This window comes from Puma concolor, chromosome E3 (genome assembly GCF_028749965.1).
Source record: "Puma concolor isolate L17-30 chromosome E3, mPumCon1.1.hap2, whole genome shotgun sequence".
Classification (NCBI taxonomy): Eukaryota; Metazoa; Chordata; class Mammalia; order Carnivora; family Felidae; genus Puma; species Puma concolor.
The window spans coordinates 24,347,729-24,375,019 of NC_141682.1; the positions used below are offsets into that span (position 1 = coordinate 24,347,729).

Consider the following 27,291-nt stretch of genomic DNA (forward strand, 5'->3'; position numbering starts at 1 on the left):
TCAACAACTAAGAACAGTTTATTCACAAACAGCACCAGCTCCAGGGCTGGTGCTTCCTCCTGTCTTTGGCACTAGGCAGTGGTTGTCTGGCCTTGATACCTAAGGGCACGTCCTTGGGCCCCAGCCCAGGCTGGGGGAGTGGGTGAAACCCTGGGCTTGGGGCTTCGGAGGAGTCTTTCTCTCTCAAGACCTGGTGAAAGTGCTGTCAGCCTTCACTTCTGGCTTTCGTCCGGGCGGGCGCCATCTCCTTGGCCCCCATCTCTCTCCGTAGCAGATGTGGGAGGGGTTTGGGCTGCCGGATCTTTCTCACCCTGGATGGCTGAGGGTTGCCGGGCAGGGCCCGAAGGGTCTCCTGCACACAACCAGGCCCCATGTTGTTGTTCAAAGCAGATTTTTAGTCAATGTCTCTGAAAAGCCTAGCCAGAGGGGGTGCCAAGGGTCCCCTCTGTGTGCAGGAGACACAGTCTGAGTTCTCAGACCGTGGCTGGGCTCCTAGCTACATCTCTCTTCCCCTCCCCGCCTCAGGACTCCGCCGGCATCTGGGTGTCTGTGAGCTGGTCAGAGAAGGCCCTCTCCAAACGCAGTGTGTTGTATCTGGGAGGCGGTGTGCCGGGCACCTCGGTGCCTGGGGCTGGAGGCAGGCGCAGCGCGGAGGTGAACGTGGGCAGGTCATCGTCTATATCGAGGCCCAGGTTGTCCTGGCCCTGAGGGCCAGGGGGAGCGTGCCTCCGGGCCCACCATTCCTTAGCTTTATGCCACTGGCGGCGGGCAATGATGGAGAAAGAGTCAATAAAGAAGACCTCAATGATCTCAATGACACAGACGACGGAGCAGCTCATCCACAGGCCCAACTGGCCACCGAAGTTGGATAGAAGCATCTCGATCTGCGAGGGAGGTCAAGCCACACCATTAAGAGGGCCCCTCCACCCAAGTTGGCCTCATGCAGGGACCCCAGTTCCCAAGGGAGCCCCTGGCAAGTCCTGGCCCTGAATGGATTTGGAGGAAGAAGTGGGTAGGCTTCCTGTCCCCTCTTCCTCTGCCTTATCTGATCCAAGTCCTGGCTGGCCTGTGGTGGCCCTGCCAGCTCCAGCTGTATCCCTAGCATCTAACTCTGCTCCCTGAGACAAGGGAGATGGGCACATTTGCAGACCCCAGGCAGGTCCCAGAAAGAAGCCACTCACACTGTTGGCAGGGCTCTCCATGATGGATCTCTGGTTCAGGTCTTTGTAGAATATCAAGAGTTTGGCCAAGTCCGTCCTGGAGAAATTCCAACAGGCAGGGCCCAGGTGAGTCAGGTGCCTTTGCATCTACCAGATGACCAGCCCTTCAGTGTGGCTGTCTCCCTCCTTCCCAGACTCCAGCATGGCCCAGGCTCTGAGCTCCAGAGGAATCTTAGAACCTGGCTCCTGGGGCTCCTTCTGCACCCTAGAGCACATCTCCAGCCTGGGCCTGGTTGCTTAGGCCCTTCATTCACTCAAAAACCATTTCCCAACCAGCCTGAGTCAGTCCACCCAGCTGTATACTCCCATAGCACCCTGTTCTTCATCAAGCCCTGATACTGCGATTGTTTGATTGCAATCTCAAATATGTATAGGAGACATGCAAGTAATACAAATGAGCGAGGTAGGCTGGGCATAACGTAATAATGATAACGACCATAATAACAGCCAGCGTTTATTGGACACTTCCTGTGTTGCCAAGCACCGTTCCAAGTGCCTTATATGAATTAACTTGTTGAATGCTCGCGACAACCCTATGTCGTTATGTTTTAATTATCCCCATTTTACAGATGTGGAAACTAAGACACGGATTGGTTAACTAACTTGCCCAAGACCATACCACTCACAAATGGGCAGATCCAGTATTCAGAACTAGAGAAATCTGGCTTTAAAGTTCATGCTGTTAGCTGCTGCACAAAATTGCCTCCTGGTGGGACTATGGCAAGTGTGTCCACGCTTATTCCAAAGGGGCAGCTATGACTCAACTCTCTAGTTCTACACAGGTATGGAGGTTTGCGGTTTCTGGAACTTCTGATCTTTCAAGGAAAGCTGGAAGTAATGGGTTGCTTTCATGGGGCTATATTTGGTCTAGGGGTCACTGGCTTGCAATGCTTGCTTTCAGAGTTTGCAATTACTTGGTCAAAGTCGACCTTTACGACTAGACTGTCAGCACCTTGGGGACGGAGATCATGTCTGCTCGGTCGTCATGATACCCCCAGCACCACATACAGCACCTGGTACCTAGTGGATATGCAATAAATCTAACCTCCACTGTGGAGATGGGAAGGGCCCAGAAAGAGGTGAGGTCACATGGTAATTCCCCCATCCTCTCCCACCTTCATCTCCATCCCCTGAGGTCCCTGAACTCTGGCCCAGCTGATTTTTGCTAAAGCTCTCTTGGAAGTGAATGTTGATGTGGAAAATTTAAGCAGGATTTAGAAGCTTCATGGAGTATTTTCAGAGGAGTATTTTTCCAAGCAGGTCAAGATACGTCAGGAAGCCATGAAATAAATTTCCTAGGCCATGACCAAAACCCTTTGACAAAGGGAAACAGAATAGGAAATATCAGATTGCAGCCCCAGAGATGTTCAAACTCTTTGTCAACTGATATGGGCACTAATCACTGAGAATGGCGTCATGATTGTTGAAATGGATGTAAACAGTTGGTTTGGCTATACCAGTTTGCACAGTCTGAAAATCAGCCCGAATGCTTTGTACACCATTAGCAAGTGCTGTTACATGAGACTTTTATCTCATTTATCTATTCAATGGGCCACAATGGAAAACTATTTTCATAATGTGGGTCACAGCCAAAACATTTGCGAGCCCCAGGCCTAGAGTGGGATCTGGCTCCTGACATGAGCTTGATCAATATTTGCTCAATAAAGGAATGAGTGAATGAAAAAGAGGGTTTGGCAGTGAGGAAGCAAGTAAGGAGGCTGAGGCCCAGGGCCAGCGCAGGCAGAGGAAACAGGGTGGGGTCTGCTTACTTGTTGAGTTTTTTCTTTATTTGCTGGCCTTGGTCCCAAGTGAGAATAGGCAGCAACCATTTCTGTGATGGAGAAATAAGGAGTGACCTGGGGATGCCTGGAGAGGCCAGGGCCAGCCCTTATGCCTCCCCTCTTGGCCTCAGCCCCCCAACCTGGCCTTCCCTGTGGATCTCTCCTGAGTCCAGAGGACACAGGCAGGACATTGGGCTCCAGGATGAGAACGTGAGGGGAAAGATGGAGAAGGTTAACTTACCTCAGAAACCTCGGATGGCCACTGTGCCAGACTGGTGGTCAGTGTCCACTCCTTAAAGCTAAGGGGAGAAGGGTACGGAGTGAGTATGGCTGGCCTGGCCTGGCCTGGCCCAGCCCCGCGGGCTCCATCCTTCCAGCCCACTCACCTGCAGGCTTCCCGGCATACCGACTGGCAGCCCAGCTCTTCCCGGACAAAGGCCTGGTGCAGCTGGTAGTAGCAATACACTGGGGGACAGGGCAGAGGGCAGTGTGAGCTGTGGGGCCATAGCGTCCTTCCTGGGAGTCACCAGTGGTGCCTCCCTGGGACCCCTTTTCATGATTTTGCTCCCATTTTCTAAAATTTCTTTTAATGTTTATTTTTGAGAGAGAAAGAGAGATAGAATGTGAGCAGGGGAGGGGCAGAGAGAGAGAGAGAGAGAAAGAGAGACAGAGAATCCGAAGCAGGCTCCAGGCTCTGAGCTGTCAGCACAGACCCTGACCTGAGTCTCGAACCCATGAACCTAAGCCGAAGTCGGACGCTTAACCAACAGAGCCAACCAGGTGCCCCTCTGCTCCCATTTTCTACAAACACTGTTTTCTAGAAACAAATGGTGCTTTGTCATATTGAGAGACAGAATACTGTGGAGGTTAAGGGCATATGTTGGGGGGGTCAGCAGCCCTTGCTTTGAGTCTAGCTCCATTACCCCCTGGCTGTGTGACCTTGGAGAAGTTGCTTAACCATACTGAGCCTCAGTTATCTGTTCTGTGAAAAGGTACCACCAATAGTTCCCGTCTCCTGGAGTTGATAGAGGTGGCCAACATCTTAGCACAGGTTGGGGTGCAGCATTTGGTCCTAACTGGAAAGTCGAATTCAAGCCAGGCTTGGGGACAGGAGTAAAACTTTTGCCTAACATCTCTCTACCGATGGCTCCTTCCCACAAAAGGCCAAAGCACAGGCTGGTGCTGGGGCTGGGCTGACTCCACCCCCCGGGGGCGGGTCTCACTTACTCCAGTTGGGGTGCTGCTGGTAGTTGCAGTAGTTGGCTGCTGGAGGTAGCGGCTGGCTATACTGGGCGCACCCACATTTCTCCACCATCTTTGTCTGGAAACATGAGTGAAGGCAGATCTGAAAAATGAAACCCAGGGATTCTCTTTAATCTCCTTGCACATGGATGCCAGAGAGCTCCCTCCCTACGCATCCCTCATCCAGAGGGTCAGCTTCCCACAGCCTTGGCAGACGGCATTAATGTGCCCCTCGTGACACAGTGGACTGGGCCAGGGCTGGCCTGACTCCAAAGGGACCAGGGTAGGGCAGTTATTTAGAATTCAGGTGAACTGAGATGGGGTGAACAGGGTGAGCAGGGGCTGCGGCTGGGCATGGACCCTTTCCAATCGCGTGAGTGGGGGACGTTGAAATGGATGCCAAGAAACAGAGAAACACAGTCCCCAACTTTTCTGTTTTTGGGTCCCATCCTTCCATGTTTGGGGGTCTTTGGGGATCGGAAGCTACCGCAGTATCCACAAAGCTTATAGCATAAAAGCTCATGGCAAAGGCTCCGAAGGCAGGCTGCTTCAGCTCAAATCCCACGTTTGCCATGTCCCAGCTGTGTGTATAAGGCATGCTTGCTTGTGTAAGGGAAGTTCCTTAACTTCTCTGATGTTCTGGTTTCTTCACTGTTGAGATAAGTAAAACAATACCTACTTCACGAGGTTGTTGTGAGCAGGAAATGAATGGATGGCTATATGTAAAGTGTTTGCACATGGTAGCCTCTCACTAAATATTATCCAGGAGCATCATTCCAATGAGCTGAGCTGAACTTTCCTTTCCTTTCCTTTCCTTTCCTTTCCTTTCCTTTCCTTTCCTTTCCTTTCCCTGTCTTACATTCAGTTTGACTGCATTTCTACTATAAGCAGACATTCTCCAACTAAAAGTCTCTTTCCACTTAGCGTCCTTACCACCTCTAAGCTCAGCTCTGATGTAAGCTAGAGGACCCGGTGCTCAGGAGCACCTGGTCTTCTTATTCTACTGGATTGATTTTCATGAACTCTGAGCATCCCAGTAGGAGAGGAACTACAGACTTCCAGAATGTAAGAAGGCAGAACAGATGATCGCACTAGAGGGTTGAAAACTCAAATGCTCATGGGAGCTGCTGACACGAGTAATACACTAGAGGCTGGTGGGGACCATGGGGAATGAAAACACATGCCTTCTTTAACGGGTCCACTCCACCCACTGTTTACATTTCGGGAATATGGGCCCAAAGTGGCCAGATCTTGTTTTTCAAGAGAAGCTGGAAATCTGGGTTTTCTTATGAAATTCCCTGGCTTCTAAACACCATCCAGGCTGGAAAAACTAGGTGTGCAGCCTGGAAGGGGCCTGGGGGCTGCCATTTAGGAGCCCCTGATCCAATCCAACCTCCCCTTGTGATTGCTGAGGATGGCAACCCTTGTCCAAGGGCATCAGCGAGTGAAGGGCATGAGTGGGCCCATAGGCTAGGCTCCTGACTCCTCAGCCAGTGCCTCTCCCAGACTGTTTCTCTCCTGCCCCTCACTTGCCAAGGTCTATTTAGGAAGTAGGCCTGTCTCATCTGTACATTGTGTTCCAGGCAAACCTCAAGCAATCAGTTCAGCTCTGGTTACAGATGGATTGAAGAGGACTAGAACCAGCTGGCATCGTTTGTTCTTGAGATCTTTGGATGAACCCCAGGAATTATCACTACAGTTCCTGGTCTGAGACACACCCGGTTATATATAACTGTCTCCTATGTCCAGGCCACAGCCCGGGGCTGAGCGGCCTCTCCTGCCCGTACCTGGAGGGAGTATGCAGCATTGTAGATATTACTGATCGGCACGTCACTCCCGTCCTCTGTGCACTGGCTGTAGGGTTCACTCAGCTTGAAGGACTCCGTCTGTAATCACAACAGCACACATTCAGCCCTACCCTGCCCCAGGACCCAGACAGGCTGAGCGTGCATGTAGTCATTCATTTAGTAAATATTTATTAAGCACCCACTAGGTGCCTGGTGCTTTTCTAGGCACTGTGGGCTCAACAATGATAAAAGTAGACACACTCCCTGCTCTTATGGAGCTTACTTCCTAGTGGGGTAGATAGATGGTCAAAAGGAATAAATGCATAAGATAACTTTGGATAATTGTGGCTAGTGATCAGTGAAACTGGGAAGAGAGATTGGAGGGCTTGGGGGGGAAGGGTACAGTGTTTCCAGGAGCGATTGGGAAGATGTCTTTGAGAAAGGGACCTGTTGGCTCAACAAGGAATGGCAAGAAAGAGCTGGATTTGCTAAGAAGTGGGAGACGGGGTTAAGGCAGAAGAAGCAACGAAGGCTGATGGGGGACAGGGCCAGGGTGGCTGGAATGTAGCACAAGAAAGGTGAAACCAGAGAAAGGCCAAGGCCAAATCATGGCAGCCTCCTATGCCATGCTGGGAAATCTGGATTTGGTTTTCAAAATGATAGTAAGCCAATGGAGAATCCAGGGAGTGGGCAGGAGGAGCAGGGCAAAAAAAAAAAAAAAAAAAAAAAAAGACAAGCAGTGACTGTGTGCTACATGGGATTCTCCTCCCAGTGAAAGACCCATTTCCTACCCACTTGTCTTCTGGTCCCAGAAGTTGACTTGAAAAAATTGAGTTTCTTAGAGAGGGCCAAGGAATGCCCAAGAGAGTAGAATGATACCATGGTCCAAGGAAGTAAGAGAATTGTGACTCACAGCTCAAATACCTTATTAAATTAGGTTTTCTTGTGGTGTACTAAGTTTGGCTCTAGCTTAATATTTGTCCCTGCAAATAAACAATCCAGACAAGCCAATTAAAAAACAAAAAAAGGATAATGTCTCTCCCAAGGGGGAATGATAATTAAATATAAATTGTGACCAGCTTATAGCCAGGTTCCTTGTCTGTCTGTTTTCTGGGAGTGGGAAAAAAGGGGAAATGGATGGCAGATTTGTGAGAGGGTAAAAGAAATCTTTTTTCTTTTAAGAGTGGCCAGACAGAAAGATAACTGGGGGGTGGAGTAGGGAAGAATCAAGAAGTTTGACACAGGTAGAAAACACAGACATTGCAAGTGGCTGTCATCTCTTTGTTTGTATTGTAATCCATCTGCTTGCTGACCATTACTCTCCCTCAATTAGCTACAGGTACCTCAAGGGCAATTAACAATATGCATTTTAAAACATTTAAACAACAGAAGCAAAGGGGAAAGTAACAGGCTGGTCTCCTCTCTTCCCTAGGAGAGGAGCAGAGCTAATCTCAGATATACAGACAGGCAGACAGGCAGACATGCACTCACACGTTCCCTTTGCCCTGTAATCTCCCCTTCTCACTAAGGATAAAGTGTGGGCCTCTTTCCGTGTCAGTACAGAATAAACAGACGTACTTCATTCCTCCAAATAGCTGGGTGGCTAACAGATCCAGAGCCTCTAGAACATGCCAGGGCTGGCTGGGCCCTGGGGTACAGAGATGCTGACAGTGGCTTCCCTTGAGGGCAGCTTAACTCCATGCCAACCCCCTGAGCTTCTGGAAGTAGCAGGCTTCCTGGGCAGATGTTTCTTCAAGCCCCTGGGTCATGCTGAGCTGTCCACAGAGCCCAGCGTGGCAGCTATAGGTTCTACCTGCCTGGGGAGTTGGGGGGGTTGAGTACAAGACCCCGGCATCTAGGTGACAGGATCTGTCTACTTGAGTAAGCTATGAGCAGCTGGCAAAAGTGGCTGGGGCTCACCTTAAAAAAATTAAAAAAAAATAAGTAAAAGGGCGCCTGGGTGGCTCAGTTGGTTGAGCATCTGACATGGTATCAGGTCATGACCTCACCACTCCTGAGTTCGAGCCGGGCTCTGTGCTGACAGGTCAGCACGGAGACTGGAGCCTGCTTCAGATTCTGTGTCTCCCTCCCCACCCCCCCCCCCCACCACTTATGCTCTTTCTCTCTTTCAAAAGTAAATAAACATTAAAAAAATAAAAAATAATAACAGTGGATGGGGCTCCTTTTACTTTGAGGACCAGCCCATGGGTCACTTCCAGAAAGCTGATTGAGAGAAATTGTCTTTTGAATTTTCATGCTTTTGAGTCCTCAGAGTCCTTGTACTCTGTAATGATGCTTATTGAACTCAGAGCCCCTGGGTTATTTAGATTGCTTCCTAAAGCAACAGGGGGGTGGGGGAGTAGGGAGATGGGGCCAGCACTCCAGTGCTCACTCTTTTGCTCTCTTGCTCTCCCTCCCTCTCCCTCCCTCCCTTTCTCTCTCCCCTCCACCATCAGCTTTTCAGAACTGATCTGTCCCTAACCTCTAGAGACACAAAAATGAGAATGGGTAGATATGTATGTGAATGCAAGCTTTGTGTATACAAGTGTGAGTAGGCACACATGTCAGTGCATACATGTATACAGGTCGAGATGTGTGTATTGCGTGTATGCATGGGTATATGTAGGCGTGAAGTGTATGTGAGTATATGTGTGGGCAACAGGGCCCATTTTTATCAAACCAGATCTTATCTGCTTCCTTCATAGAAGCCTGGGGGGGGGGGGCATCTTCAGAGGAGTCCTCAGCTCACCTCTTTAAAGGTATGAACTGTGCCGCAGAATAGCCCAGGTGGCAGTATGATACCCTAGATGGAATTAAGGGTGGTTTAACTTTCTTTTTGCTTTTATTCTGTTTTTACACTGTAATATATTCTAAAATTTATTTGTGTATGGCAAAGTTTATACTTTTAATCAATTGAGAAAAAATAATTACTCAATATATGAAGTTAGGACTACTGTTATCTCTTTGGAGGAAGCAGTGAATTCTATCTCTACTTTACATCCTGCAGAAAAAACATTCTAGTGGGTTAAAGTATCAAATGAAATAATAAAATAACTAGAAGGTAACTCAGTATTTGATCTCAGGGAGGGAAAATCCTCAATAAACATAATGACTAAAGAAGAAAACAAAGATTTTGAATATCTAAACATTTGATGTGTTTGCATATGAAACAGTAGATAAAGAAAACTAAAAGGCAAGCACAAACCAGGAAAGATATTTCCAACACAAGTGGCAAATAACTACTACTCTTTCTATATAGATGGAAGAGATCAACATCTCATAAAGGAGGAAAGTGTCACTAAAGACAAGAAAAAACTTTCTAACTTCTCTTTTTGCTCCAAACTTATTTTCCCTTCACTTCATATCTCTTTTCTTAAAAAAAAAGTACAGTAATAGCTGACATTTTTAGAGCACTTCTTACATATGAAGCACTGTTTCAAGTGTTTCACATGAATCAACTTGCTGAATTCTCACCGGCCTATAAAGTAACAGTATTATTATCATCCCCATTTCACAGATGAGGTAACTGAGACATGGAGATTATGCAACCAAAGTGCAAAGTGGGGGTAGGGGCAGAGAGAGAGGGAGAGATTGAGAATCCCAAACAGCCTCCAAAATGTCAGCCCAGAGTCTGACGCAGGGCTTAAAGTCACAAACCGTGAGATCATGACCTGAGCTGAAATCAAGAGTCAGACGCTTACCTGACTGAGCCATCCAGGCTCCTAGCAAAGCCTAGCACTTAATCCCTGTTACACATATGCTTGTGAAAAGAAATGTGCATGTGTTTTAAGATAAAAATGCACAGTAGGGTTTGCAATGACAGTGAAGTCTCCCCTCTCTCCAGGACCTGGCTCCACACCACCCCGGGTGAGTTGTCTACCCTTGCCCACTTCCTCATCTCCCATTCATGATCCAGCTCATTGTGCTCTGGTTTCTGTTCGACTCCTTCCGCTGAAAACTGCTCTGGCAAAGAATGCCCGTGATCTCTTGGTTGCCAAACCCCGAGAGCACCTTTTGCCCTTTATCTTGATTGACCTCTCAACTGTATTTGGTGCTTTGGCTCACATGTTCCTTGAAACTCTCTTCTTTGATTTATCTGACACCAGTTCTTTCTGGCTTCTGTTCCTCATTCTCTGCCTCTATTTCTCCAGTTTTGTTCTGCTCAGCCCTTAAACATTTACATTTTGTTAGGTCTTGGTGATGGCATTTATTTCCCAGGATGGAATTATGCTAGATGCCCACCCCACCCCTCACCTCAGTTTTTCTCCTGAGCTCCAGGCTCATAGCATCTGTGGACATTTTCACCTTGATTTCCCAGAGGCACAGCAACTTGGGTATATCCCAAACCGAAGTGGCCATCTTCCCCACAAGCTTATCCCTCTTGTATTCCCTAATTCTGAGCCTGGCACCTCCAACCACCCCACTGCCTAAGCCAAAACCTAAATATCAATCTAACTTTCCCCTGTCCTTTCCTCACTGACCTTGGTTGTCAAGCCCTGTTACTTCCATGCTTTAGTATCTCAAATCTATTCATTTATGCTCATCCCCACAGCCATTGCTTCAGCTAAGGTCCTCATCATTTCTTTCTGGAATTATTGTAAATGTGCTGCTTCCGGTATCTTGATTACTTCATCTCGATTACACTTTAGCCAAAGAGACTTCTCAAAAAGTTTCACTACTCAGCTTAAAATCCTTCCTGTGATCCCTTTGCAATTGCTTTGCCTTTTGTTTGGGCTAGCCCTTCCAGAAACTATTTCTCTGACATTTGTCCTTCAAGAATCCATCAGCTAGGAAGCTTTAACCAACAGCTGCTGTCTGGGCTCCCATTCATCTGTACATCCATCCATACATACATCTATCCACCCAACATTTTTTTTAATTTTTTAAATCTTTATTTATTTTTGGGAGAGAGAGAGAGAGAGAGAGAGTGAGCAGGGGAAGGGCAGACAGAGAGGGAAACACAGAATCTGAAGCAGGCTCCAGGCTCTGAGATCTCAACATAGAGCCCGATGTGGAGCTTGAACCCATGAACCGTGAGATCATGACCTGAGCCAAAGTCGGACGCTTAACCGCCTGAGCCACCCAGGTGCCCCTCTACCCAACATTATTTACTGAGTATCTAGGTTCTAAGAACTGGGTCTGGTAACAAGACAGAGAATGTCTCTGTTCCTATGGAGCTGGGAACTGTATTGCAGAGCTGTGTTGTCTTAAAGGTAAGATATTTTGAAGGTAGATACTCTGTTGTATTCACTTCTGAATTTCCAGTACTTTGGACACACAGCCCTTCAATGAATGGAGGAAAAATTTTTAACCAACTGCCTAACCAACTGACTGAGTCTACCAGCTTAACATGCCTATCCAACAAAATAAACAAACAAATAAGAAAGGAAGGAAGTCTAGTTTGTTTGGACTTATTCTTAGTGACCCCCTGCTGACCTCTTAATAATCCCTAAGATCACTTTTTGTTGTTCCAAATGCTCATAAATCAGCAAGAGAGCTGACTGACCTTGCTTTGTGGCTTTGATTTTATACATCTCAAATTAGGTGTAGCAGAAAACCCACCCATGTCTTTGTTTACCCACCATTGTTAAAGAAAACATTTGTTTAACAAGGTGGTGGGTATTTCTAAGCTCAGAGAAGAAAATCAGAGGGCAGGGGTGCCTGGTGGCTCAGTTGGTTAAGCGTCCAACTCTTGATTTCAGCTCAGGTCATGGTTTATGAGTTCAAGCCCTGTATGGTTTGTGAGTTCAAGCCTCTTATCAGGCTCTGTGCTGACAGTGTGGAGCCCACTTGGGATTCTCTCTCCCTCCCTCTCTCTCTACCCCTCCCCTGCTTGTGCTCTCTTTCTCTCAAAATACATAAATAAACTTAAAAAAGAATATATATATATATATATATATATATATATATATATATATTTATATGTTACTATATATGTAAAGAAAATCAGAGGGCAGAATTCCTTAGTTCTTGTACTTTTTCAAGCTCTCAATCCTCTCCTCCAAGTCTGCAGACACTGTGAGGGGCAGAAAGGAAGAAGGGGGCAAAAGGATAGTTAATAAACATGTGTTAATGGATAGGATGTACTGCAAATCCCAAGTCCTTATTCAGGATGCAGATAAGCATGGGAAATATTAGATGAAAATGTTGACTATTCTGATTAGGGGGTTTTGCAGTCCCAGTAAATAGAGGAATCAATGACCCAGACCCTTAAGGGATACCCTAAAGTCTTTTCAAGCCACAGTGTCATAGATTGCGCTCAAGATTATTTGGGGGGTAGGGGAGAGACAATCAGTATTCACACAGTCTGAGTTGGTACTCAACACTCCTCATGTTGAAACAAACTTCTCACATTGGAACAAAGCCCCCAAACAACATGGCTCCCGAGAGCACTCAGGTTCTAGGAAACCATCCTGATGGTTTTTTGTTTTTTGTTTTTTTTCCCCCAGGATTGTCCCTATGATGGGACACTGAAGCCACAGATTTCATCTGGAATATCACCATGCCAGTTCATAATCTCAGCTGTCTCAGCTTAAATATTGCTTTCTCAAGAAATCACCCCTGGAACTCCCCATTTCCCTCATTAAAAAAAAGCTTTAGGTCAGCCATCTCCCTGATATGTTCTCATGCATCCTGCATTTCTCCTTGTTAGTACTGATGATTACAATTAATCACTTTTCCAATTTTTTTCTCTTATTGGTCCTCTCTGCTGGACTCTAAGCTCTAACAGGATAGCGACCATGTCTTCCACTCTGATGTGGTCCCTGTGTCCAGCCCATAATGGCATGCAGAAAATAGCCTGCTGAATGGACAAGTAATGGATGGATATACAAGCCCCAGTGCTCACTATGTCACTTTATAACCCAGGACAAAGCCATCACTTATGGCTGTGCTAAAGCTTTTGTCATTCTAGCTTCACTCTCGCTTAGGAAGAGACACTTCACTTCTCCTCTCATGTTGAACTACTCAACTTTCTAAAGCTGAGGTTCCTGAGTTTGCTGCCTCTTGGAATAATCACTGGAGTTTGGTAAACACACAGATCTTGGGCTCATCTCCCAGAGATTCTGAATCAGTGGATCTGAGTCTGTTGATCAGTCAGGTTTGGAAACCACTGCTCTGGAGGACAGGTTTACGAGGAATGGAGACAAAAGGTGGAGAGCTTACTGGCATAACAAGACCCCAACCCTGCAAACAAGAAAACTGCATAAGTAGTGGAGTGGTTGCAGGCATTGGCGCACACTCCTTGCCTTGCCCTTCTGCTCCCATTGGGCATGGTTGACTTGGGCATTGGAGTCTACAGCCCAGATATGTTTCTGTTGACAGGTATGAGTGTTCTTGGCAGCCAGTGAGGTCAGAGAGTGTCAAAGACTTGAGGAAGAAGGGGGTTCTTGGTAAATAAAGTGAAATTGATGGCTAAATATTGGCTAAATAGAGCTTTGATGGCCCAGTGACTTCCCATTAGTTCTTAAGGAGTGGTTTACATGCCTCATAGACCTTTAAGTGGCCCAGAAAGAAAGGTGTTAATCTGCTCTATTTATATTAGTGACAAACATAGTTAGTGTCTGATGCTTTGCTTCCAACACAGTTCTTGTAAACAAATGCTAGTGTCTGTTTTTGCAATAAGGAAGGTTCCTTCAACTCTTTCCGAAAATGGCATCCTGTGTCCTTTTTCATCAATATAGAAGATACAAAGATAGCCTATAGTATTAACTACTGGAATGATCTTTGCAGGAACTGTTAGAAAATCAAGACTTTGCTTTCTCTTGAAACCAGCATGCTGTTCCACAAGCCGCACCTTTTTGGTTTTCTTTGGGGAAAAAAAAGAAGTCTGTTCTCCTCGACTCCCCTATAGAAATCAGAATGTTCTCTTACCAGATGCATGCCTATGGAGGTGGCCATTGCCGTCTCGATCTCTGTTCCTATGTCCTCAATGAAGGGATATTCATCCTGCCGATGCACAATCACCTTAGCCCCAGTGGAGGACACCAGGAAGGGATTGTATTCCTCTTCGTTGATGTACAAGATCACCTGCAGCCCTGAGAGGAGAAGAGGCTGCTGTGGTCAAAGGCTAGTTCAACATTACCTGGTGGTAGCCTACCTCTCCCGCTGCTTTGGGAGTCTCAAAACCAAAATGCAGGTATTTCCAACAAAGTGAAAGGTGTACAGGGCTAGACTGGAAGCTTCGTGGAGAAGACTGACTTGCTCACTGCTCTGTCCCCCAAAAACAGTGTCACTGCCGCAGTTCTGCTGAGCAATAAAGGAACTACTCCTGGGTCCAAAAACATGCATCTCGACATGGTCCTTTGAGATGAGGGGTTTGGCAGAGCACCCAAATGGACATGCAGTGCTGTGGCTGCTCAAGCCCTTAGAGAAAAGCACTAACGGTGTCTGATCCCTGGCTTAACTCCTCTCCATACTTCACCTCCTACCCTGGCAGGCAATTCTGTACCCAGCAGCCAGAGGGATCTTTTAGAATTGTAAATCAGATCACTCCCTTGCATGAAACCCTTCAGTGGCATCTCACTGGATACATAGGAAATGCCATAGAATAAAATCTGTAAACTTGACTGTGGCTGTCATGTCTATGATGATGCAGCCCTGCCTGTGTTTCCCTCCTCAGCCCCCTCTCTGCTCTCTCAAGAAGCTCCAAGTACACTGGACTTCTTTCTGTTTCTAGAGCACATCAAATTCATTTCCTTCGCAGGGTTTTTGTACTTGATAACGCCCCAAATGCTCTTCTGTGGACCTTAATATGATAAGGATCTTCTCACCCCTAACTAACTCTTCCCATGGATGCCTTTCTGGCCCCTTATTTGAAATAAAACCCCCATCCTGACCCCAGCACCCCCTTACCCTTCACTACTTTATTTTCCTCATAGTCCTCATTAGGATTTATAATCAGATAATGTCCATGCGCTTGTTCATTCATTTATTGTCTGTCTCTCCCCACTATCATTCAAGCTCCCTGGAAGCAGAGAGGGCATCTGTTCACCCTAGTGTCTCTGACACGTGGAAGAGAACGTGGCATACAGCAGGCACTCAATAAATGTTTGGTGAAAGAGCAAATGAGCTCGTGGCCTGTATGGATTGACGGAAGAAAACTTGGAGAGTTCATTCTGACTTCTTCCATTTGTAAATAAAGGAATGGAAGCCCAGAGCAGGCAAGGATTTGCTCAAGGTCACACAGCACATGCTCAGCAGAGCCTGGACTCTGCAGCTCTTTGCTCCCAGGTCCCAGACTACTTCTTTCCACTGAAGTACGTGCCCTGGATTATGGTTTCTTGCAGACTTGGTAAGAGTACAGACTACACAGTAGCAAAGGCTGGGAGTCCATATGGGGTTCTCCTGCCTTTCCTTGTGGGAGCATATTTGTATATCAACTCATGTTCAGTTCACTTAGGACTTTGCCAGGCCCATCTGTTTCCTGCCTTCGCTACACAAGTCACTGTAGTAAGAGCAGTGGTAATAGTACTGGAGGTCATAACGGTTCTATTGGTCGTGGTGGGAGTAGTAATGGTACCAATAGTAGTAATGATAACACACAACCAGCAGTTATTGTATGTTTCATGTGTGTTAAATGCTGAATTGTATTCCCCTTCTAATCCATATGTTGAAATCCTACCCCATAATGTGATAGTAATGGAGATAGGGCCTTTAGAGAGCTAATAAAGGTTAAATGAGGTCATAAGGAGGGCCCCGATCCCATAAGGCTGGTGTCCTTACAAGAGGAGGAGATACCAGACCTCCGTCTCTCTCTCTCTCTCCTTTTCTCTCTCTCTGCCACAGAGAAAAGGTCAGGTGAGGACACAGCAGGAAGGCAGCTGTCTGCAAGCCAGGGAAAGAGATCCCACCAGAAACCAAGTTCACAGCATCTTGACCCTGGGTCCCTAGCCTCCAGAAGGGAAACTGAATAAACGTCTGTTATTTAGGCTACTCAGTCCGTGATATTTTGTTATGCAGCCCGAGCAGACTAATACAGCATGTGCCAGGACTTACTCTAAGCACTTTACATATATGAAGTCCTCTCAATAACCCCAAAGCAGAGACATTATCATGATTTCCACTGTGTAGATGAAGTGCAATAACTTGGACAGGGTCACACAGTCCGTGGCAGAGCTGTGGGTTTTGGCTGCAGAATGTGTTATCTTAACCAAGATAAAGGTATGTTTGCCTCCCTAATCTCCTGTTTGGCACATCTGGGTTTAAGTCCATCTGAAGTCTGCCTGCCCCACATTACTCATTCCCTAGCTGCAGGCTTGAGCCAGAGTGGTTTGCCAGGAGAAGAAACCCCAGTGACATCACTGTTGCTCTCTCAAAAGTAGAGGAGACGTCAAAAAGGAAAACAGACACCAAAAAAAGAAGGAGCCAACATGGATGCTTGATAGAAACAGCACAGCCAAAGGGGAAGTGATGTCCCTGGTTTCTGGCCAGGTGGAGAGATCCCACATTTCTGGAAGGCTCGGGCACTCCAACTGCCCTCCTGCCAGGATGCTCACTGTTGGTGCGGATTTCCTTACCGTATTCACTGCCCCCCATAGAGGTGCTGAGGATAGTCTCATTTTCTCTGTTGTTGAACGTGTAGCAATTCCCATACATTGGATGGTGGAAAAGCGTGAAGTTTCTATAAGGAAGAATACGGGTCAGAAAGAGCTTTGGTGGGAGCTCCCCTCATGCATCTGAGCTAAAGGCTGGATGGGAAGGGCTTACAGGGCCAACTTTCTTTTGTGGACAACAGATAATAGACATGACTTACTTTCTCCACTTTCTGTCTAATAAACCACAAGCAAAGCCCCTCACCCCGGCTGCCACACGTTAATGTAGGACTACTCTCTGCTTTGTTCCTCCATCTTAATCCTCCCAGCTCTGTCTCCATCCCAGTGTGACTCTCGTTGTGCCCTATGTCTGCCCCAAATTCCTCTACTCATGAATTTCTCATCCAACACTTGACATTTTTCCATTCCAACACCAGGAAATGATCCCAGGAGAAGGAACCACATCACGTGTGTCCTTACACTGACTTTAGAACCTAATGCTTAGGCAGATATGATTCCAATCACTCAGTTTCATAAAGATCAATGTATCTACTAACAGATAGAAAGGCTTAGTGTTTAAAAAGAATGAAGATAGGCAGGAACACTCTAGAATGTCCCATCACTGCTCAGTCACCACCAGGGATCTGAGTGTTATCTTAAAGGCAGAAAAGTTTGAGAGCTCACCCATCTATACATAGACCTTTCTTTCTCTTTCTTTCCTACCTCTCTTTCCTTCATTTCTTCCTCTGTGCTTGATCAGTGGTTCTCAATTGTTGGTGTGCACGATGGTAGCATGCAAGGTTATACATATACCATCAACCCCTCTGTTTTTATGAGTAACTTAATGAGTTCAAAGATACTTTGACTCTATGCCATCTCTATCTTCCTCAGTGACTCCAGAGCCTAGATCCCATGTAAGCTGTTTTCTAAAGGGCAGGGTCAGCGAGAAGAGCATCTTTCACTCCCAAGCCCCACAGCTGAGCTGCAGGTGCAGGCAAGGGACTCGGAGCTCAGAGCCACCAGTCCTCAGAGCTAAGAGGGCAGCCTCCTCTCCTGACCTGGCATTACAGGACATGCCATCAAAGAAGCAGGTAACCAGCAGCTCCTCAGCAGAGTAGCTCATGTTGATTTTCTTCTCCAGAGGGACCTGTGCCATGATGTTCATGTAGTGCAGCTTATACCACTCCTGGATGGCATTGACCCCTGAGCTGAAGGTGTAGACGGCACATTTGGACGTGTCATTTGAACACTGTGAATAAGAGGAGACAGTAGGCTGAAGCCACTGGCACTACCACTGGCCTTGAGAAGGACGGTAAGGATGAGGACCTAGGACTCTAGACCGGAACAGGAGGGACACCTGAAGCAAGGATGGGCTTCCTCTTACTTCCAAGGGCTGAGAGAGGATCAGCCTCAGGGACCTGGAAGGGTCTGAGAGAAGGACACAGAATCCCACTTGTCATGGCTCCCTGTGACTGCTTACCGGGTAAGAAGAAAAACCGGCTCCTGTAGGGTCTCCAGATATCCAGGCTTTGGTTGATTATTGCTATTGACTTCCTACCCACCTCTAGCCATTTCCTACTGGATCAGCAGTCTAGAAATCTGGATCCTCACCCAGACTTCAACATGATATTTCCGCGGGATCTTGGGCAAGGCATGACATCTCCATTATTTCACCTACCAAATGTTAACTAAAATGCCATCCTTAGCTGGGATGACCAGCATTTAAAATATGTAATAATTAGAGCCTTAGAGGGAGACTGTAGTATGTTCCAGATGTTCTCATCACACTGGGTTTGGAATCTCTCTCAAAAGGACAGGCATTGAAGGATTGATTTTGCTATCAAGGATAGCCGAGAGAGTATCTTGTGAAAAGACCCAGGAAGACTTTGAAAAGTCTTGATGAGGGGCGCCTGGGTGGCGCAGTCGGTTAAGCGTCCGACTTCAGCCAGGTCACGATCTCACGGTCCGTGAGTTCGAGCCCCGCGTCGGGCTCTGGGCTGATGGCTCAGAGCCTGGAGCCTGTTTCCGATTCTGTGTCTCCCTCTCTCTCTGCCCCTCCCCTGTTCATGCTCTGTCTCTCTCTGTCCCAAAAATAAATAAATGTTGAAAAAAAAAATTAAAAAAAAAAAAAAAAAAGAAAAGTCTTGATGATTAAGGGAAAGGGCCATTTCTCCAGGATTTGTAACTGGTGCTCCAAGGTCTCACAACTGGCAAGCCAAGTATAAGGTACAGAAGAGAGGTCTCATCCTAGAGAGATGCCTGGGGCATGGCGAAAAAAAGAAAAGTCTTGATGATTAAGGGAAAGGGCCATTTCTCCAGGATTTGTAACTGGTGCTCCAAGGTCTCACAACTGGCAAGCCAAGTATAAGGTACAGAAGAGAGGTCTCATCCTAGAGAGATGCCTGGGGCATGGCGAGGTAGCGTAATTGATTGCCTTTGCCCAGGACACTAATGGAATTCGATTTTGGTGACTGGCTGCTTCCTTAGAGCCCCTTAAATGGGACTGAGAAGGAGAGAGGAAAAGTCAGGCCGCAGCACCTCACAAAGGCAAGTACTGCAGGGAACATTGGGTGTTTCTGTTGTTTATTACCTATTTTCTTCCTTCTGGTATCTGTACCCTAATTTCCTTTTGTGGAACGTCCTTCCCCCTGTCGGATACAGTCTGATGAGACTGTCCATCATGACACCTCACCCTCTGTTAGGTGACCCGACTCAAACTTGGCCAATCAGATAGTCGCAAGATGGGATCTGAATCCGTCTTTATGGATGGATTAACAAAAAGCCTGAAAATCGTGAAAGCTTATTGAATCCAGCAGCCATATCTGAAATGACCTTTCACCATTTCTTGCCACCTAGATCCCTGGACCTTCCCTAATTTCTGTCCTTTGACAGGCCTCCATGATCTTCTGATTCCTTTCTAAGACTTTTTTTTTTTTCTGCTTAATATTACCTGAATCAGTTTTAGTTGCTTGCAGAATTTTCACCCTTAACTGGGTGTATTTCTTTGAGCGGGACCATAGAGACAATGGCAAAGGAGAAACCTTCGTGGACCCACCATCTCTAGCCCATCCCATGGCCCCCAGCTGTGAGGACATGCATCTCACCAGTTGGAATCCCACCACCTCCTTGGACTCGTGGACATGCATGACATCTGATGCCTTGTGAATGATGCTCCCACTGACTTTCCGCTTCCGCCCTGTGAGGAAGTCCCTGGCCTTGCTGGTCTCATCCTGACTGAAAGCCAGCAGTGGGACCAGTTTGAGGAATTTGGGCCGTGTGCCCTCCCAAGCCGAGGTCCAAGACTCTGCCTCTCGGCGTTTTCGAGACTTATTCTCTGGAAAGCCGTACAGGTTCTTCAAGGCCGTTCTAGTCTCCTGTTCCAAATCGGCTAGAAGGTCCCGCACTGCACTGTACCTGCCAAGGGGGGAGGGAGGAGTCAGGGAGAGGGGAGCTCCACTGACAGAGTGCTGGTACCTCTTCCCTCTGTTTCCCATCAGTATATGTCGGCCTTGAGCCCACTTCTCCCCCGCTTCCTTGGCCAAGGAGGCCTTTTATGATTTGCCCCATCCAAAGTGACTCTTGGCTTGAAAAGTGATGACAGGCTCCCGTGTGACCCTTGTGTGACTTCTCATGGCTTCGTTTATGCCACTACCATCTGCTTGCTCTTGGGGTGTGTTGGTAAGTTTGCCCCGACCAGCATTTCTGGAGTGGTGACTGTCAGGTGCCTCCCATAAACCAGCCACGGTGAGGACAATTACAGTGAGGACAGTAACTGCTAACTGGAAGTGGGTCCAGGGGACCGGCTCTGTCTCCACCTAGCACACTTGCCCCTGCACACTGACTCTTCTCCAATCAGTCCTGGGACAAAAAAGGTAACACTATCACCTCAATAACCCCCAGGAACAAGAATGATACAGGAATTGGCCGCATGAAGCACAGCGCCATCTTCAAGTCTCCATAATACCAAGTAGTCCTGGCCTCCCTCCCAACTGCTCCCCTCTCTCCTCTCTCTGCCCCTTGCTCCCTGCATAGACGACACAGCATCATGATTGAGGGTGTAAACTCCAGAGTCAAACTACCTGGGGTCCAGTTCCCCATCCTGGTTCCGGACATGGGACTTGGATAAGTCACCTAGCCTTTTTGTGTCCAGTTTTCTCATCTGTAAAATGAGATCACTGGAGAGATTCAATGAGTTTATCGTATGTGTGTGTAAACAGTGACTATTAATTTTATTAGCATAATTATATTTGCTAATATTTCACTCCTGCACTACAACTCAACTCCCCTAGGACCGAGACTGTGTTGGGTTGTTCAGTTCTTTGCCCCAGACTCGAGTACAGTGCATGCCAACTTGTAGACACTGAGTAAATGATTATGGTGCAAGTGATAGATGGAAGAAAGGGAGGGAGGGACAAAAAGACTCTGAGGTGGAGAATGAGGCTTAGACCTGATTTTGATTTTGACCAGTTAGTTTCCTTTGACGCTCTTCCTCCCTTGCTCCTCCCTTCTCCCCATGCCCACACCTGCTCAGACAAATTCTGCCAGATTCTGACCTGCCTCACAGATCAGTTTTCAATAATCCTGAGCACAGCTCCAGTGACCCATTTAGAACAGGCCCTGTGGCAGACAATAGGGCAGTACCAATGGCTGATCCTGCGCAGAGCCCAGTGATCTCAATTAGTGGGGCTGGATTCACTCAAATGAGGGTTGGGGCAGCTGAGATGCTTCCGGAAGTCACTTGGGTGTCACTTCTGAGTCAGCCTCCAGCTCATGTTTCGGGGACAGTGAGGGTGTGAGTTTAGAGGGCTCAGGGGGAAATGGCTAAGCTAGGCTGTGTGTGCCTATACATACATACCTGTGCGTGTGTGTGTGCACACGTGCCTGGGGTGGGAGGCTTTGCTAGCACATTCCAGTCCCCACCCCCCAGTGAAACTGACCCTTGCAGACTCCCACTCCTGCACAGCTTGAGCTAGTCCAGCCTCAGAAGCAGCTGATAGATTGACAACTTGGGACAGATTTAGAACCTGGGGGAGGGAGTTTACCAATGTTGGCAGCAAATTCAGATTTCTAAAAAGCCTCCCTGTGGGCTGGCACGTGTCATCTTTGAGTGGGGCTCTGGCCTCCGAGGGGGGCCCGGCCCCCACTCCATATCCTTGCTCCTGCCGCTTACTTGTAAGGGTTGATGTTGCAGATGGTGACAGCAGGAAAATCCAGCTTCTGGAAGTGGACCTTGATGGAGACGGAGACGGTGTAGAAGGAGGAGATGAGGAGGGCACAATGCCAGAAAATGAGGGCCACGGCCGTCAGCGTGAAGAGAACCCAGAGCAGGCGCCGCAGGCGGCCGCGGGACACCACGATGCGGCGGCAGCCGTGGGTGTTGGTGTTGAGGCAGTACCACCGCATCAGCTCTTTTATGGTAGGCGCCTGGGGCCCCGTCACAGGCAGATTCTTCTTGATTTTGGCTTTGATCTTCTCTCCAGGAGCCATGATGAGGATGGGACTTGAGGGCCAGGCAAGCTGGAGGGGCAGAGAAGAAAAGTGGGTGACCTCACACTCCCTAGCCTCCAGGGACAGGGCAGACTCTGGGGAAACACCAGCCCACATGCCCTCAGAGGCCGTCTTCCTTTTTCCCTCTGTGGGCTGGACAGCCTGCATTCTGAGACCCCGGCCCCCTTTCCAGGATATTTGGGTTTTTGGCCACTGCAGCTGCAACAAGGGCTGCTTCCTCCTTGTGCAGCCCCCAGGCCCAGCCGTGTGGGGGCTGGGTGGGGTTTAACCCATGAATCACTGGTTTGAAGGACCTTTCCCCTGGGTGCCTGGAGCAGGAGCCCTCCACACCTCAGCCTCTGCACCTCTCTTATCACGCTCTGCCCTATCTAGAATATGGCCACCTGCACCTTATCGCTTCCTCCCACCTGGCCCCCTGGAGGGCAGCATTCCTATCTCACCTACCCCTGGTGCCTAGCTCAGTATCTGGCACTGAGCAAGTACCCCACCAACATTTTCTGACAGATGCAATCTGTCAAGAGAATTTCTCGGCAGCCAACTTGGATCCTGTTCGGTCCACTCCTAGCCGTGTTTTCCAGGCTTTTCCCCTCCGCTTTCCCTGCAAGTGGGGTTTCTGTTTCGTTTCTGTTTAACTTCTTCTCTTTACAGTCAAGCATTTGGTGTTTCTAGAGAACCTTATAAACAATAGCCCACAACTATTGGCCACTTAATATTTGCCAGGTACAATGCCCTATTTCCTTGATTCTAAAGTATCACTAATTGGGGGAATACACTGTGACGAGATAACAGCTTTGTTTGGGGGAAAGTGTTGGAAAACAAACTATCACATTCATCAGTGTACATGATGCATTTCACTTACAGAAACTTCACAACATGGAATAACATTCTTTTTAGAAATGAACTAATATATGTGTATTGTGTATTCTATACATTATATACATAAAGAAAGAGTCACCTCATGGTTATATAAAGTTTCATCAGTCTCATAAATATATAAAGTCTCTCTATATACATAAAATCCACATAGATTTCATTTTGTGTTTCAACAACCACTACTGTCACCTTCATGTTATAGAGGAGGAGAATGAGCCCAGAGAGGTGGGGTCATTTGTGCAAGACCACACAGCTACTCAGTGGAAGGACTGGATTAGAACCTTGCAGCCTTCACCACCATGGTATAGGCTTTTGAGGGGCCTGGTATTGTGCTCCTCCCCAAAGAAGTACTATTTTTGAAGGGTACTGTCTCTTCCCCAAAGAAGAAGGAAAGAGAAGGGATCCTGTGCTATTTATTTATTTTTATTTTTTGATGTTTATTTATTTTTGAGAGAGAGAGAGAGAGAGAGAGAGAGAGAATAAGTGGGGGAGGGGCAGAGAGAGGGAGACACAGAATCCGAAGCAGGCTCCAGGCTCTGAACTGTCTGCACCGAGCCAGCCGCAAGGCTTGAACTAACAAACCACAAGATCTTGACTTGATCTGAAGTCAAATGCTTAGCCGACTGAGCCACCCAGGTGCCCCGGGATCCTGTGCTGTTTAATTTCCAAACTCTAGATAGTCAGTGTCACCACCTCCCAACAGTTGTGAGCACTGGTAAGGGGGAGGGAAGGTATATGGAAATTCGTCCCTCTTTTTTTTTTTTTTTTAAGTTTATTTACTTATTTTGAGAGACAGAGAGACAGAGTGTGAGAGAGAGCACAAGACAGAGAGAGGGAGAATCACAAGCAGGCTGGGCTCTGCAGTCAGCACAGAGCCCGACTCAGGGCTCAATCCCACAAACCGTGACATCATGACCTGAGATGAAATCAAGAGTTGGACTTCTAACCGACTGAGCCACCTATGTACCCCAGGAAACTCTATGCCTTCTACACCTGCCGTTGGTGACAGAGGCAGAGTAGGGAATACCTTAATATGGAGTAGGATATGCGAGGTGGTCCCCATGCCCTCAGAGGGCCTGTGTCTGGGCTTTAGTTTGTCCCATCGAGTTCTTCAGGCAGGATTCTGCACTTCAGGAGTTACTTTTTGTCCACCCTGACCCCATGAGATATTGTCCAAAATTTGGAAGCTGGGGCAAAGCTGGGAGGCTTTCAAGTTTATGATGCTCGTGGGTTACAGGTTTATGATGTAAAGAAAATAAGAGGGCTGGGGGGGGGGGCGGGCAGCAAGTGAGATGTCCAGAGGCAGGCACCTCCCTCCAACCCCCACCCCCACCCCCACAGACACATATGACCTTACTGGGATGGAGAAAACCTTCTCAACCCTCAAAATTATGCCGTTGGTCTCTTAGCAAGAGGAATGTAATTTATTTTGTTTTGTCATTTAAAGCATTTCCCATCCTCAACTCCTCTCTCACACATTCAAAAGCAAAAAACTTAGCAAGAGTTTGTTTTAAAAATCTGGATCCAGGTTCAATTTCCTGTCAAACAAAATGGCCACGCAGGGAAGGTTTTCTCCTCTGCGAATGTTCAGAATCGCAGATGCTGGATACTCCTATCTCTAATTCTCTTTCTTCTCGCTGAAGACAACCCCTGGGGTCCCTCTGCCCCACCAGCTTCTTCTCCAGGACTGACCTTGACTCCAATGGATCAGCCCCCAATGTCAGTGAAACCACAGGTGAGAGAAGGGAACCCATCTGCTCAACACAAAACAGATAAATGTGCACTGAAACAGTGTTACAACTTCAGAGGAGAGCAAGGTCCGGCTGATTGATCAAACACTATGCCTTTGTGGAAGAATCAATGGCTGACAGGGAGCACTCACTCTTTGAAGTATTTTACAGGTATTCACTCATTTCATTTCCCCAACAAACTTCTGAGGTAGGCACCTTGACTTCCCCCCATTATGCAAATGAAATGGAGACACCAAGAGGTTAAGTAGTTTGTCCAAGGTCACACTAGAAAGTGGCCAAGCTGGGATTTGGACTCAGGAGTCCATGCCTTTAACTACTAGCTGTGCTGCTCCCCAACAGTAATAATAATGACAACAATAGCAGCAACAGCAATAATCGCAGCTATCATTTATTGATCCCTTAGGACTCCCTGCCATCCTACTCAGCTCTTTGTACATATTACCTTATTTAATGCTCCCTATAATTAGATGAGGTATTAGTACCGTCCCCATTTCACAGAGGGGGAAACTGAGGTGCAGAGTGATTACGTAACTTGCCCAAGGCCACCCAGATGGCAAGAATTCAAAGGAGTTTTTCAAATTCCAGGGCCGCTCATGACAGCGATTCTCTACTGCGCCCCACCACCCCGGAGCTTGCCTATCTCCTATACCCCAGGAAGGGACCCCAAGCCTCAGGCTCTGGGAGTGGGACTCGAGCTCCCCCCTGGCGTCTCTGCAGCCCCTGCCCACCCCGCACAGAGCGACCGCACGCTGTGCTGTGGCAGAAGTCACGTCTGCTGACGCCGCCGGAGAGAATCCAACCAACCCGATTCAAGTGTTTGCTTCTTTCTGCAACCACGGTCACCCCAGAGAAAACATTCCAGAGAGCAAAAGGAACAATCGCGGCCAAGTCTCGCCAAGGCCTGAACAGGTGCTGGGCGGAGAGACAAGGCGAGGCGCGGCCCGGGACCCCCAGAGCCCCGGACCCTGAATAGCCCAGAAACGCCTGTCACCCTAGCTCTGCTTCCCGGGCGACGGCGTGGGCAGACGCCAGAGAGCTGGCTGGACCCGGATTGGCCTGAGAAGGTGTCCCAGCATCCCAGCCACCGGGAGGCAGCCCCGGGCTGATGCCAGCCAGCTCCACCACCGACCGCGCGGACGGCGTCCGAGAAGCCATCGGGCCCCGCGGCCGCTCCGGTGCCTGAAACCCCCAAGCTAATGCGACCCGACCCGGCTCGGCTCACCTCTCTCAGTTCCGAAGAGTCTGGGGCTCGGGGGTGCGCGATCCGTGCGCGCTCTGTTGTGCTGCCGGTAACAGCGCGAGCATCCCGCCGCTGCCGCGGCCTCCGGCTCTTGTGCGCCAGACCTGGGCCCCGCCCCTGGAACCCCGCCCCCTCGGGGCCGCCCCCACCTGCCCAGGTGTATTCCCCAGGTGGCCCAGGATGTGCCGGCCACGACTCCGCAGCGCCCCCTGTCACCCTGAGGCAGCTCTGCGCCCAGGTGCGTCCTGCACGGTGCCTTGCGGTGGCGAGGTACAGTGCCTGCCGCCTCCCGGAGGCCAACTAGCACCCTGCATTCCCCCTGGATCTGTGCGGCACCTTCTACCAGCACCTCACAGCGCCTCCTGCCGCCTTGTTACTGCCCGACACCTTCCACTCTGGTCCATTTGGGCGACCTTCCGCCCCTGCGCCGGGAGAAATCCCAGGCAGCATTTTACCCAAGGCTTCCTCCTGACCTGGATCAGGAAGCTGCTCCAGTGCCCACCTGCGTCTGCCTGTGCCCACCTGCCTGAGGCTTTGCAACCAGGCCTCTCATCCTTTGGTCTCTTCAGTTGCCTTTTTATAGTGACTCACGCAGAAAACTGTAAGAAATGAGCTTAGAAAAATTGCAACCAGAAGGGATCATAGAGACACCTCGATTACAGCCCCTTAGAGTAGGGAAGAAACAGGCCCAGAGAAAGAAAGCAGTCTGTTCTGCAGCGGAACTTCTCAGACTTGAAAGTGCATACCATCACTGTGGATCTCTAATTCAGTAGGCGTGGGGTGGGACTTGAGACTCTGCATTTCTAACTTTCCAGGTGATGCCTCTCTTGCTGGTCTAAGAACCACACGTTGAGTACAAGGGCCACTTGCCCAAGTGAGTGGAAACAGGTTCAGTATTTTTAGAGAGCCACTTAAAAAAAAAACCCTCTAACCCCCTAAGAAAAACCTCAACTGTTATTCTAACAATACATGCTCATTGTAAAGAATTCACATGTTGAAAAGAAATGGAAGTCTCTCCTTAATCTGTGACCCCCCCCCCCCGCGCTAAATAAGCATGGTTATATATGCATAAATATATTGCAATATATTTAAAATACAAAAATTACATATGCCAAATAATAACTAAACTGGCATATATAATATTACATAATAAGATTATATATGAAATGGGATTATGAAATACACACTGTTCTTTAATTTCTTAACTTTGTTTTATTTTTTATAGACTTTACATTCATTTTTTATGTTTTTATTTTTAAGTACTCTCTGCATCCAACATGGGGCTCAAACTCATAGCCTCAAGATCAAGAGTCACATGCTGTACCTACTGAGACAGCCAGGCATCCCTCTTAACTTT

The 27,291-nt window shown here is 48.0% G+C and overlaps 1 protein-coding gene and 1 long non-coding RNA gene across 6 annotated transcripts in view; one reads left to right on the top strand and one right to left on the bottom strand.

The window, feature by feature from the left end:
- SCNN1G (sodium channel epithelial 1 subunit gamma) lies at positions 1-26,038 on the bottom strand. 4 transcript variants are annotated; one of them, XM_086692754.1, is made up of 13 exons: positions 25,917-26,038; positions 21,733-22,079; positions 19,667-19,976; positions 17,621-17,811; positions 16,548-16,651; positions 13,903-14,066; positions 6,031-6,129; positions 4,229-4,346; positions 3,388-3,466; positions 3,243-3,300; positions 2,990-3,051; positions 1,182-1,257; positions 1-884 (listed from the first exon to the last, which is right to left on the bottom strand). In XM_086692754.1, the coding sequence occupies exons 2-13, from the start codon at positions 22,047-22,049 to the stop codon at positions 522-524; spliced, it is 1,941 nt and encodes a 646-aa protein (XP_086548880.1). In that variant the 5' UTR covers positions 22,050-22,079; positions 25,917-26,038; the 3' UTR covers positions 1-521. The 4 variants fall into 4 exon arrangements, with proteins under 4 accessions (XP_086548880.1, XP_025772607.1, XP_086548882.1 ...); XM_025916822.2 differs by lacking the exon at positions 25,917-26,038 and adding an exon at positions 23,971-24,123; XM_086692756.1 differs by lacking the exons at positions 6,031-6,129; positions 25,917-26,038 and adding an exon at positions 23,971-24,126.
- LOC147573065 (uncharacterized) overlaps positions 1-26,328 on the top strand; it is a 48,141-nt gene extending 21,813 nt beyond the window's left edge. The window contains exons 3-4 of one of the 2 annotated variants that reach the window (XR_015245663.1): positions 21,754-21,978; positions 25,280-26,328. This is a non-coding gene — a long non-coding RNA (uncharacterized LOC147573065). The other variant, XR_015245664.1, reaches the window with a different exon arrangement.
- The last annotated feature ends 963 nt before the right edge of the window (positions 26,329-27,291 follow it).

What these genes read in the sequence shown, in the direction of transcription:
- SCNN1G (XM_025916822.2), bottom strand. Translation starts at nt 24,006, where the DNA reads ATGGGGACCACCTCGCATATCCTACTCCATATTAAG. An exon ending in ATATCCTACTCCATATTAAG is followed by an intron (nt 22,080 to 23,970) that starts GTATTCCCTACT and finishes CTGCCCCTCCAG; the next exon opens with CTTGCCTGGCCCTCAAGTCC. An exon ending in AGGTGGTGGGATTCCAACTG is followed by an intron (nt 17,812 to 19,666) that starts GTGAGATGCATG and finishes TCTTATTCACAG; the next exon opens with TGTTCAAATGACACGTCCAA.